Genomic DNA, 12,591 nt, shown 5'->3' with positions numbered 1-12,591 from the left:
GTGTAGCCAGGCTTCCCTCTGCGACAACTACTGCTTCTGCAAAGCCCACGACCGTGGTTTCATGCGGTCTTCCCGGCCGCTCCAAGTCAATTGCCCCCATTGCCGCGGCCGGAGCTCCGGTTCCGCAGCCTCACGCACGGCTTGTAGGCGCCCGTTCCCATCGCTGCAGGGGTAGGCTCTGCAACAGCTGCCACTCCCGCTGAGGCAGCAGCCCGGGGCGCGACCGTCGTCTGTGCGGCCGGGGCGGGTCGCGTCTCAGAGCGCGGCGCCGCCAGCTCCGCCGCCCCGCTGCCTGTCCCACGGGCGGCGTCGGCGCTGTCAGCGTTGGATGCCTTCGCGACCGATCTGACCTGCCCTGTCTCCTCTGCCTCCTCTGGCTCCCCCGCCGCTCTGGCCTCACCTGCTGCATTCGCCGCGGCCCCTGGTGTGGCCCTGTTCCGGCCCAGGATGGCGTGCTCGACGTCATGCAGGCTGGGACCTGGCCCTGTCTCCTCTGCCTCCTCTGCCGCCCTGCCCTCATCCGCTGCCTGTGCCGCGGCCTCTTTTGCGGCCTTGTTCTGCCTCTGCATTGCGCGCTTGGCGCCCTGCATGTTGAGGTTCGGCCGCCGGAGCTGCACTGTCGTGGCATCGACCACAGCCCTGCCTCCCTCATCCCAGTCAAAGCCGTCGCGACCGGCATCTGGCGTGGCTGCGGCCGCGGGGCAGCCGTGGCCGCCCAGCACAATGGCACCCAGGCCGCGCTGCACCTGGCCCATGTTGATCCACTTCATCACCTCCCGGATCGAAGAGCGCTTCCGGCCGAGGCGCATCGCCTGATACAGCACGCATGGGAGGGCGATGAGGTGCGTGCGACACACACAAACAGACCCGTGACTGCAAGCGCTGCACGTCACGGGAGGCCTGCTACAATGCGCACGGACGCGCCAGCACTCCCAGCACGACGGTCGGGAGGGGAACTTCCATGGGGAATCGTATGTACAAACACCGTGTGGGACTTCTGCAAGAGAAAAATGTGAAAAGTGCACGTCAGAAATGGGAGGCGCAGACTCACATGCCAGACCGTGGGCAGTCTGCACCACTGGGCCATCTCGCCCAGCGCATCCAGGGAGATGCTGCGCTCGCGGTTCGACCACCGGTGGGCGTCCGCCTTCACGCCAGCGCTCACCAGCCGCCGTCTGTCCGTCAATTTGCGCCAATACAGGGACGGCCAGCGCGCGCTGGCGGACTTGTTGGAGGTGGAGTCCACGATGAGGTTGTTCCTCGGGTGGAACTGCGCGGCGATCCCCAGGAGGGTTGGAGGGTAGGAACTGCAAGGCAGCATCACAGCGCAGTCAACACCGTCAGCAGCCACAGCAGGACTATGCGCCACAGGTCGTACGGGCACTACGATGAGCACGCATGCACCTTGATGGTCCTGACCCTTCCAGTTGTTGAAATTTCCCAGAGCACACCCAGCATAGAATTCCAGCCGTTTGATGCACCAGATTCTAGACACGTTACAGCCATCTCTGCATTTTGCGCTGCGCCGGCCACCAAGCCGCCTGTGGGATTCTTCTTTGTGTGCAGTCTGGAGAGGGCAGCCCCAATGGGCTCAGTGCAGATGAGCTTGATATTCCAACTCTGCTGGCAGCCCAAAGAGGCTTGAGGCATCACAGGAGCAGGTCAACCTACAAACAATAGACTTTTTTTGGATTTGATCTTGTTGGCAAAATTTGTGTTTTATTAATTCGATTATATGATAATTTATCATAGGACAATGAAATTACTAGAGATCTGACACGAGTGCTCTTGTCTTCAGACTGTTGCCAGGAGGGAGGGCCTACACGTTGCCCCAGATCAGCAGCTCAGAATGACCAGCCCTCTGCACTTGAAGAATTTCAGGGATGAAGTGTCGCCAATGCAAGTGCTGTTGCAGCTGCAGCACTGACAGGGGCAGCAAACACCATGCAGCAGTTGAGCACTGCCAGCAATGCAGCCATCACAGCAGCAGCCAGGCAGCACAGAAGGCTGAAGTTGGCAGAGCAAAGGCAGATGTCTCAGGGCAGCCTGGCAGTGCAAGTTCAGGTGCCTGCCACCAACAGAAGGGGAGGCAAAAACACCAAAAAGCACTGTTGTGCTTGTGGGTTGCATAAATCTCTTGAGACAGGCCACACAGCCACAGGATGCCCAACCCATTTTGCGCATCAAATGCAAAGAGCTCTGGCAAACAGCAGACAAGTCTTGCAGCTGCCAGCAATAGAGCCAGTGGCAGACCCCAGCAGCACTTGAAGGATATGAGGCAGTCAACATGCAAGCTTAGGGTTTGTTTCAGGGTTTAGTTTGTGCTAGAAACTTGAACCAGAAGTAGTAGAACACACTGTATCCCAATGCACCTTTGTAACAGGCATTTTTCTGGGCTTAAATATTTTATACCTATTTTATTTTAATTCTTTTCTCAAAAACAGGGCTCTTGTGGTCAGTTTTGGGGTGGGGCAGCGGGCCCGAAGGGCCTGACGGGGCCCTGGAGCTTTTGCAAATGGCCATGTTGGAGGTGGTGGCCACCCCCTCCCATGGCCCCGAACCCGGCCAAGCGCCTGCCGGGGACAAGAGCCGTGCTACGAGGGTCAGCAACCGCAATAAGGATTAGGGACTCGCCTTGAGGACTGGACATGCGAATCGTCGATTTGTGGGGGCTTGCCGGGCCGGTCCTGCTGCGGAAGGTCGCCCAGCTCGTCAACTTCGTCATACAGGGGTCCTCCCGGGCCGTGCAGCTCGTCCTCAAAGTCCTCTTCTTCCAACACGTCGCCACCCTCGTCGCCCGCCCCCTCGTCCCTCCGCTATGCAGGCCTGGCACCCGGTCAGGATGGCGCCATGATGGCTCCTCGCGCTCGTGCGTGTCTTCTCCTCCGGCCCCGCCAGGGTCCTGCATGCGTGCACCGAGCGTGCTCGTCATCTAGCAACTGCGCTGGCGCAAGCGAGTGGAAAGAGAGATAGATGTCAGAGTCAGGCGTGAGAATAGATGCAGCCCAAACAGATGTAGGAGGGGCAGCGGGAAGTCAGGTCCTGCGGGAGGTTCCCGCCGGATGATGCATGAGTTCAGGGCCTGGTCACCTGCCCTGGGATGTTCATGTCGAGCCTGCGCCTCACATCCTTGACAGCGCGGCAGGGCACGGTCATCTTGCGGGGCGGCTGGTCTATCGGGGATGCCGTCTGGCCCCGCGCGCGCTTACCCTGCACAGTGCACGCCCTTGCCATTGATCCGTGCCGACAGGCCTCCCGTGACATTCGCCGAGAGCAGGGCGCGTCAGCATATCTTGGGTGCATGGAACCTGGCCCTCGGGGCCCGTACGTAGAGCGCAGAGAAGGTCTCCCTCTCCAGGCCACGCTGTAGTGACTGGACCACCTAAGCTAATCGGTAGATCATCGCTAAGTATTATACATTGCTGTAATAATGTGGGGGGTGCATCGCCCTCACGCATGCTGCACCTCCAGTCTCATACCCAGAACGCCTGCTAGCGCTCCATGAACATGGTGATCACAAGCGCACGAGCCCGGCGCATGCTGGGTGTCACAAAAAGGGTAGAGAGGGTCTTGGACGCGGCCTACAAGAGCAGCTGCCCGACCATCACTGGGCACAGCCCGACAAATGAACTGCGCAGGCATACCCATTGCGCCCTGCCGCACCCTTTACCTTGTCGATGACGGCCTCTTGGGCGCCCCCCTGGTCACCCTCCTGGAGAGCACGTTCCTGGAGGTGCGCATCCTCGGCATCCAGGAGGGGCACGCCCTCTGTCGCCTGCTCGGAACACCGCCACCCATCTATTAGTCAGGATGGTAACGCGTTATCGCGGCATCGATGCGCAAGGGAATGCGGCGAAGGCAGGCAGCTTGTAGCCGATTACGTGTACTCTAAGGGCTTGAGGATTGCCTGGTCGTTGTCCGGCACCGCCACGGACGCCGACGCGATCCCAGCCGGCGGCTGCTCCGGCTGCCGCGCGGAGGGAGCATGCGCGGGCTCCGCCTGGGCACTGACGTGCTCCGGAGGAGGCGCGGCGGTCCCTGGTGGCGTCGTACTGCGGCCGGGCAGGTTCTTGGCCGGTGTCATCGAGAGCAGAACCTCCTCTGTGGCGCCCTTGCCGCGGGCCTGATGCATTGACAACACCGTTTGGGGCGAGCCATTTCATCACAACCGGGGTGGAACGCATCTGGTAAGCATGTCTGGCGGTTCCGCGAGGCATGCACTTGGAAGTCCCGTCGCATTTTAGGGTGTGGCAGGTCATCTGCAATCTTGTGTTTCAATACAGCTTGGCTCTGACTCACCTTGGTCCTCCCCACCCCTTCCGCCTCTGCACCAGTCAGCCTTGACCCGGCCAATGCGCGCCGCAGCTCGAGGTACAGCGGGTGCGTTTCCTCGTTGCCGCCCCCGGGCAGACGCATCCTTTTGAGCACGTTGAGCACGAGACTGATCGCTGCGTTGGCGGTAATGATCTCCCCGATGGATTGGCCGTCTGCGCTTCCTGTATCCCGGGACAGGAACTGGTGCACCTCTGGGTGCTTGTCTTTGATGATCTTCAGCCGTTCGTCGCCTGCATCACCAGGAATTCAGGTCAGACCACCTCGTGCAGAGGACAAATAGGCACGAATGAGGATGCTGTCCATCCGGGCAGCGCCCACACAGCGCGTAACCTGTGACCGATGACAGCATGAGTAATCCGGGGTCACGCACCAGAAACGTTCTTGAGGGCGTTCCTCCATGGAGATCTCGAGTTCTTGGCACCCGCCTGCTCGAGCATCCAGAGCACCTGGGAGGCGCTGACCCAGGCCCCCCCGCCAGCGTCCCGCAGCACCGCCATGCGCACGGCGCACTCCCCGGACGGCGCCACCGCCACGACATGCCACGGGTCCTGCAGCATCGTCGATTCACCCTGTCCCTCCAGGATTCAAATCCGAGAAACGCCTCTCTACATGTCAGACCGGGCGGCTGCGGCGGTCGGGCATGCGGGCCGCATGCCTGCCGGCCCGAGAAGCCGCACCACGGGCGCAACATGACACAGCGCAGCGTAGGGCACACTTCGACGCGCTCGTGTGCCCGGCCAGGTGGCGCGGCCATTTGACACCGGGCACGCTGGAAGATCGCAGGGCATGAAGTGATGTTGTAGGGTCTCTGGCGCTCTGGGACACCACTGAAGGCCACACATGCATGCATGCGTCCAGAAGGCTCACCTCGCCCGGCGACAGCTGCGGAAGGGCGAGCTCGACGCGCTGGAAGGGCGCGGCGCCGGCCCGCCCAGGTCTTCTGATGGGCACCGCCGGCTGTGAGAGCGGCGGGGGTTCTGCAGGGGCACCAGAGGGCCGCGCGTGATCGCCGCCCGGCTGCAATGCCACTCAAGATCAGCTTTGTGGGCGTATGCATCAATGCCGGGCCCTGAGGTGTTACCATACCAGTCCCGGGCAACTTTTGGGTTTCCCATGACACTGTTCCGCGCAGTTTTTGCCCCAACTGCTATTACAACAAACTGTAAAACGCCAGGAATGACCCTCGGCATCGATGTGAGCTGTCACGGAAACAGCAGCATCAAGATTTGCAAAGTGCATGCATCAGCCGGACATTGGGATGTGCGCAGCAATTGCGGCCAGGCCCAGTCATCACTGGCAAACGGGGCCCAAATAATCCAGTCGGAGCAACCAGCTATCGCGGGGTCCAGCATGACCAGAGGCGGGGCACTGCCGGTGGCAGAACAAGAGGACAAAACGGTGATTGGACGCAGACCTACTTCGAACGTGAGGGGGACCTTGTCCAGGACACAGAGCTGTGAGTTCTGGGCCTGGACACTGCCTGCGGCTCACCACCCATCCTGGATCTCAGAAATCCATTGGCCTGCGCCGCACCTGGGAGGACGGGCCGGATGCGTCCACGCGCAGCGCACCCATCGCAGCCGCGCCCAGGGCACCGTTGCCGGCGTCCCCTTCGCCCCCGGCAGCTGCGGCAGCCGCCGGCGCGGCAGCTCCCGCTTCCACCTCCTGTTTCGCAGCCGGGTCTGCCGCTGCTGCCTGCATGCCAGGCGGGTTGCCCCATAAACAGTTTCAAGATGGCGCGTCAAAGTGGCCGCTAACGACCGCAGTGCGTCACGGCGCAGCGGGGACGCGACCAGTGTCCTTGCACATCGTATCGCAAGCGCGGAAATGCGTCACCTTCTCCGCCGCCGCCGCCTTCGCCTCCGCCGCCAGTTCGCGCGCCATCTCATCGGTGCCCCTGGTCGTGAGGACTCTCAGGTCCGCCGTCACGATTCCTCGCTCGTCCACGACGTCGTGCCAGAACCGATGCTCGACGTACCCCCACGACGGGTTTGCCCAGAGGGCGTCTGTCAGACGGGGGAAGAAGACCGGGGGCTCTCCCCGCTTCCATGGATACGAGCGCGAGTAGCCCCAGCACCTGCGTAGCAGTGCCAGGCAGCAGGTCATTCCGTGCGAGAACTGAGATGCCTCGCTGCCACTTTAATGTGCACTGCACCGCAACGGCGTTGCATCCTGCCCCTGCCCTGCCGTGCACCCGAAAGGGCCGCTCGCATACAGACGGCAGGCGCAGGAGGGAGAAAAAGCAGACCATTTCATATCATGCACAACGGCGGATCACTCACCGCATCAGGCATTGGACCCATCTGTACCCGCTCGTCTCCCCCGCCCGTTTGCCCCTCCACAGCACCCCATTCTCTGCCGTGGCGAGGTAGGCGCCGGCCTCCTCCATCGCGTCGGCGATCTCCGGATGCTCCGGCCTCGCCTCGTCAATCATGCGCTTCAGATGGAATTGGAAGGCCAGGTCCCGCTCGTTCTTGTTTGCGGGCTGGCCCGCTGCATGCACAAACCCATCGGCAATTAGTGTCAATTGCCCGGGCCGGCGACAACGTGGTCTCATGGCACGCACTGACGTTGGCAAGAAGGCACAGAGTGGTGCACACGGATGCTGCACGCAGTCGCTCAAGGCACATGGCCTCATACGATGGTCATCACCTGGTTTGTCGCTGCATGGACACCAGTCCAGTCATCGATAGTGGGCCGTTGGATTCCTTGATCAGTGGGCGCATTTGATGCTCAACTGGCAGGATGCTGTGCAGACCAAGTGGGCTCGTGGGCTGGATCTCATCCCTGCGACAGGATTGGGCTTGACATGTTCAGTCGCGCTGGGTAAAGTAATGCGGGCAACTGGGTAATCAGGCCGGAGATATAACATGAGGCAGGCCGACTGTCTGCAGGGGGATCGATTACGTTTGCGCGGTGCAGGACGCCAGTCGGAAGCGACGAGCACGGCAGTCTTGATGGCCTCACAGAGGCGGCTAGCAACGACCTCGCTCCCCGTCCAGCCCTTCTTACTGCACGGAAAGCAACTCCCACTCAGCACAGTGCTCGACTAATCAACAGATCCCCTGCACGAACCGCGGTGTGCATGTGAAATAGGGCCTCTACGTGGGGCTGGGAATCTGACCGCAATTTTTACGGAAAAAAAGGGCCACCGTGCAAGGAAGATGATGCTGTCGCACATTGTGGTCAGGCCGGTAGGTTGCAGAAAAATCACAAATAAGCACCCAGGAAGGCATTCGGACACTTGCTCGTGTCCAGTGCCGTAGGGCGTGTCGAGGATGCGGATGTCCTTAGGGTTGGAGGGGTTGACAAACACGCGCTCGCCGGCGGCCCTGGCCGCCCTCGCCGCGGGCGGCATGTGACCCCCCGAGAATCGGTTGCTGCGCCAATCGACTGTCGCCAAAGCCAACACCTCCCGGTACTGCCGTGCCTCTTCGGCCTTGTCCAGCCAGGGGTCTGGGAGGGGGTGCTTCGCCATTTGCTCCAGTAGCCAGCGGTCCGCCTCATCCTCTGTCGGGAACAACTGCGCATGCACACGAGGATGCTGACCGAAATAGAATGGGAGAGGCCTGTGTGCACAGACGGGGCGGATCAGCATTGCTGCCTCTCCGGGGCGGCATATGACAGCGCAGTTTTACCCTTTAGCCCCAGAGACCAGTTTGTGGCGCTTGAGGCAGTTTGGATGAGATGAGACCATACGTGACGCCTTCATGTCGATGGGAGGTGGTCTAAAGAGCGACCAAGGAGGGACTCACCCAATTTGGAATTGTCAGAGGAGGTGCAACTGCTGGGATGCCTGTGGGGTCGCCCATGTGTTACAGGACGACCCTGCTGTCGTCAGATATTCAAATGTGTTATGTAGGATCGAAATTTCCTATTTCAAGACTGCTATGTATCGGATCAGTCAATCAGGCAGTCAGTCAGTCAACTTTATAGCAATGCCAGCCGCCTGGGGCCGATCTGATGCCCGACTCTGAGCGTCAGAGTCAGCGCACAGCAGAATATTCAACCCTTCAGAAGTAATCTTGGCAACACTAATGAGATGCTCCTGCCAGGGTATCTTTGTGCGACTGTGTGCCATACAGGACAATAAGGTTAGTAACTACTAGTAATCTGTCTACAAGCCAACACAACTTTCCATTCGACGCATCTTCAGAAGAATTTCCTGGTGCGTGCCCTTGATCGAGTTGGGTGAGCAGGGTGAGATCGTCCCTGTGCATTAATGAATCTTAAGTAGCATGCATGAATGCATGTGAAGGAAGAGAATAAAGCAGCACTTGCACCCCTGACAAGGGCGTCTTCTTGGCTTACAAACGTAACCGAGTCACTGATTGGCAGCGACTCGGCAGCCACTCGCTGTGCCTGCTCCAGAAATCACAGCCCAGGTTGACCTATGTGCGGGGGAGAGTATGCATTCCCGAAAGGCTTCGGGTGCCCTTATTTTGCTGGAATGGCGAGACGCACTCCGGGCAGATTCCCCAAGAATGTTTGTGCAGGTCACAAGCAAGGCATCATTATTTGTACCTGAGAGCCCCTACTCAGTGGGGCCCGACACCCAGGCCCCTCGACACCGACCGGCTCGTCCGCACAGACACCATGCACAGGCACCCACCGCCATAGCCAGTGTGTGAACGCAGTGGAGGGTCTGGAGCCTTCCAAATGCGCTGAGCTCATCATAAAATGGCATGTCGCCAGGCCGGCCGCTTACAGCAAGAGGCATCGCATCACAGTAATATGTCCTGGGGGGGCCGCGCTCGCCATCAGCTCACTGCACTTTGCGGACGGCTCCGCTTGCACTCAGCTTCGCGCATGATACTGCCCGCAATGCGCGCGCGCTAACAGACTGCTCCGTCAAGGCGTTCGGCGTATTTCCCCAGCATCCTTGCTGTCTCTGCCCACCCGGCCGCTTTGCTCATCCGCGAGCACTTGATCGCGCATTCTGCCACGCCTGCCTGCCAGGAGCATGATCGGATTGACGGTCAGGCGTCGAAAATCAGCAAGAACGTGCACGCAGACAGAAAATCTGAAACAGGCGGGCAACTGGCGGCGCGGATTCAGGGAGTAGCAAATCTAAGGGGCCTCGGCCTGCCGCGCACCTTGAGCAGCTCCAGGTCGCCTCGCATCACGCCTGGGGAGACAGCGAACATGCGTTCAGCCACTCCGGAACGATTCAGTCGCATGCATCGACAATGTCAGCCTGGGCAAACGGGTCAGGCTACTGCTGTTATGTGGCCAGGCACAGTCACACACATTGGCCAAGTACACGCTAGCAATTTGCCACACCGTATACTACAGTGCCCAACAGAGCAGAACATCCCGGTGTCGCACATTGTGGGTGAAACCGTGCCAAAAGGTTGAGTTGATCATGTTCCCAAGATGTGCAGTACAATGCATTGTCGCCTAGCCTTTTTCCTTCCAGCGGACAGGTCATACAGGAGCAGCCAACGTCGGATTCATGCAATCCAGTCAAGCATTCGGGCGCACCATGCTCCGAGAAGATGCCCGGAGTGTTCCCCCACACCCGTTCGACCTGGTAATACCCCCCGGGCTCGAGCAGGAGATGCCTCAGCACGAGCCCCATGATGAAGCGGGTGTGGAGGTCCACGGTGCGCGGGTCGGGCACCAGGCCGCAGATGGCCTGCTCGATGTCCCTGCAACGTCATGAACTGGGAATGTCATGCCAGTGCGGCCCTGATCCGGTCATGCTCGCACGTGCGCACGCGCTGCGGCACTTTCATGCGATTGCCAGGCCCCTATCGGCGTCCCAATGCTAAAGCCGACATGTGACTCTGCACCAAACGGCAGGGATAGCGTTTGCGATGAAACTCACCGGCGCGTGACGCCCAGTCTGGTGGCAGTAGCCGCATCAGCCTTGCTGAGGGCCCCGAATCTAGACCCCCATTCGGTCCAGCTGTGGACGGAGAACGCGTGGCCGGCGACGACCCAGTCTGACCGCGGGAATGTGAAGAAGCGGCATAGGGTGGTCAGGTTGTACAGGCAGTTTGCCGTCACGTGCAGGCGCTCAAACTGCTCCAGCTCCTGCATGCAGCACAGCTTCATGAACCAGGGGAGGGCAATAGGAATCACCGCCTACAATTAATTATTAGCGGAGATATTGCTGACACGTCCAGGCACATCCGGAAGGCCCGCCGCATGCGCAATGCTGTACATGAAGAACCCTCAGCGCCTGCAAGGGATTGAGGAGGAGCTGATGAAGAGCAACAATCATCAGCAGGCCTACGGGCTTTCAGCAGCAGCAGTGAGCACTCAGCCTGCCTTGGGAAGGAGCGGGCAAAGCTCCTCGAGCCAGCCAGCCAGCCAGCCAGCAGATCGCTGTCTGCAGCGGGCATCATGCCACTGCAGCCAAGCGCCGCTGTAATTCAACCGTGGCACGGTGCCGCAGCTGTTTGGCAGGGCAGCCAATAGGCAGCAAGGAAGAGGAGGCAAGAAGCACACACAAAATCGCCGACCAAGAGGCAGAATCTGGGCCAGCGTCAACAGCCGGCAGCTGGGGCCAAATTCCAGGAGGCAAGAACGTACCGAAAAATGTTTAAAAAAGGGGCAGGCAAAAATTTGACATAAGAAGGGCGGCTGCCCTACACATTGCACGAGGTGCAAGGGGAGGAAGGATGCTGGGTCTGCATATAAGAAGTGGTGCCAGCCATGCGAGGCCAAAGGGCAGCTGAGCAGGTCGGATCAGCCTGGACAGTGAGCTCAGCATGGTGACTCAGCAGATTACTGACAGTCAGTCATTCGACAAGATCTCTGCAGCCTTGTTCCACATTTCTGTCGATTGCTCTTCCAAAACGTGAAATTTTAACATCCTTGTCAGGTGGCTCTGATAGTGTAAAAGCTGTTTCTGGGACAGCATTTTCTGCCGTGACCTGGGGCAGTGCTGCACATCAGGTTGTGCCGCACGCTCGCAAACTTCTGCCCTGAACCCGGCCGTACTTGTAGGGCAGGTTTGACTGCAGTCGGGGCAGCAGGGTCAGCGGTTTGGTGCGCACCATGTAGAGGGTCACTGCCAACTCCACGGGGAGCCCGGATGCTTTGACCGCCATTCCCAGCGGGGTGAACCTTGACAGGAGCCCGTCTCGTGGCCCTGAAAGGGACGTGGCGAGGAGGTCTCCCAGGATCTTAGAAGTATGCACGTCGCCGACCTTGCGAACCAGGTCATCCAAAGGCGTCCCCTACACTTCAAACGAGGGTGTAAGGCGCTCATGCTAGTCGAGCGCACAGAGGCGTGCCGACTGCACGTCACAGGGGACAGCACCCCCGGCGTTGTATGGAATGTGTACAGACAAACGCGGGTCGGGCGATGCCGGCCTACCTCCGAGTATGCCAGCGTAGCTTCCATCAGTCGCCGGAACTCTCCATCGCGATATGGGCTCCCGGCCTCTGATGTGTGCGCCAGAATCAGCCGCCCGAGGAGCGCAACCGATGCGCCATGCGCGTGGTGCTCCGGGGTCTCTCCGGCTGGGAGTCCCCGCGCGGCATCGGCGGTGGGCATCAGCCAGCTGCCGATGACGCATGGATCGGTCCCCAGCAGCGCCGCGGCCGCAGTAACATCGGCCCCCTCCAGGTCGGCGGCGATATACACAGCTCCCTGCTGGCCGGCGTCCGCGCGACGCACGCACCCCTGGATCATGTAGTGCTGCGTGGGAGTGAGCTTCTTGACTCCCTGCGCACAACCGGGAGCGACTTTAGGCGCATCCGGGCGGCCGGCAGCCGAGGCGCGCACGCCGAGGGGCTGACATGCGGGGAAATGACAACATGCCGCGGAGCCAGGCCCCACCTGCGTCAGGGACCTGAGCACGACACGGTCGAAGAGCAGGCCAGGGAAGTCTCCAGCGAGAGTCGTCGCGCAGACCACCCTGAATGCGCCAGAGCTGACCCCCGCCTCCACCAGCCGACGCTCCCCCACGATGAAGCCAGCATGGAGCAGGGCGATGCCGCGGCGCCAGCACTCCTCCACCGTCTCGTCGTGGACCTTGAGGGCGCGCAGCTCCTCCACCAGGCGGCCCCGTTCCCTGAGATGCGCCTGCGACACAGCAGAATGCTCAAAGGAGACCGATGCCGACCAGCGCGGCGGCTCCCGGCGCACCACCCCTCCCGGGAGGCAAGGGCCTGCCCAGGAAATAAAAATGTTGCTTTCGCCCGCCAGCGTGGCGCGCCCTAGAGTTTAATCAGCTAGCCAGAACGCCAAGACCGAATCTGTGCAGCATGCTCAACTGCAGCAAAAAAAAAAAAAAGAGA

General features: G+C 60.5%; 2 protein-coding genes across 2 annotated transcripts; one reads left to right on the top strand and one right to left on the bottom strand.

Moving 5' to 3' along the window:
* Positions 1 to 698: 698 nt before the first annotated feature.
* Positions 699 to 3,701, top strand: COCSUDRAFT_32521 (hypothetical protein). The gene is made up of 5 exons (XM_005650708.1): positions 699 to 812; positions 1,052 to 1,307; positions 2,635 to 2,902; positions 3,091 to 3,210; positions 3,671 to 3,701. The coding sequence occupies exons 1-2, from the start codon at positions 724 to 726 to the stop codon at positions 1,302 to 1,304; spliced, it is 342 nt and encodes a 113-aa protein (XP_005650765.1). The 5' UTR covers positions 699 to 723; the 3' UTR covers positions 1,305 to 1,307; positions 2,635 to 2,902; positions 3,091 to 3,210; positions 3,671 to 3,701.
* A 5,414-nt stretch (positions 3,702 to 9,115) lies between these two features.
* Positions 9,116 to 11,888, bottom strand: COCSUDRAFT_52721 (hypothetical protein). The gene is made up of 6 exons (XM_005650707.1): positions 11,666 to 11,888; positions 11,343 to 11,525; positions 10,166 to 10,374; positions 9,820 to 9,986; positions 9,432 to 9,463; positions 9,116 to 9,287 (listed from the first exon to the last, which is right to left on the bottom strand). Exons 1-6 carry the CDS (start codon positions 11,843 to 11,845, stop codon positions 9,171 to 9,173), a joined length of 888 nt encoding a protein of 295 aa, XP_005650764.1. The 5' UTR covers positions 11,846 to 11,888; the 3' UTR covers positions 9,116 to 9,170.
* Positions 11,889 to 12,591: the final 703 nt, after the last annotated feature.

This window comes from Coccomyxa subellipsoidea (assembly GCF_000258705.1).
Source record: "Coccomyxa subellipsoidea C-169, whole genome shotgun sequence".
In the NCBI taxonomy this organism is placed as follows: Eukaryota; Viridiplantae; Chlorophyta; class Trebouxiophyceae; family Coccomyxaceae; genus Coccomyxa; species Coccomyxa subellipsoidea.
Note: the sequence above shows the minus strand (reverse complement) of the source record. Positions and strands in the feature narration are given on the sequence as shown.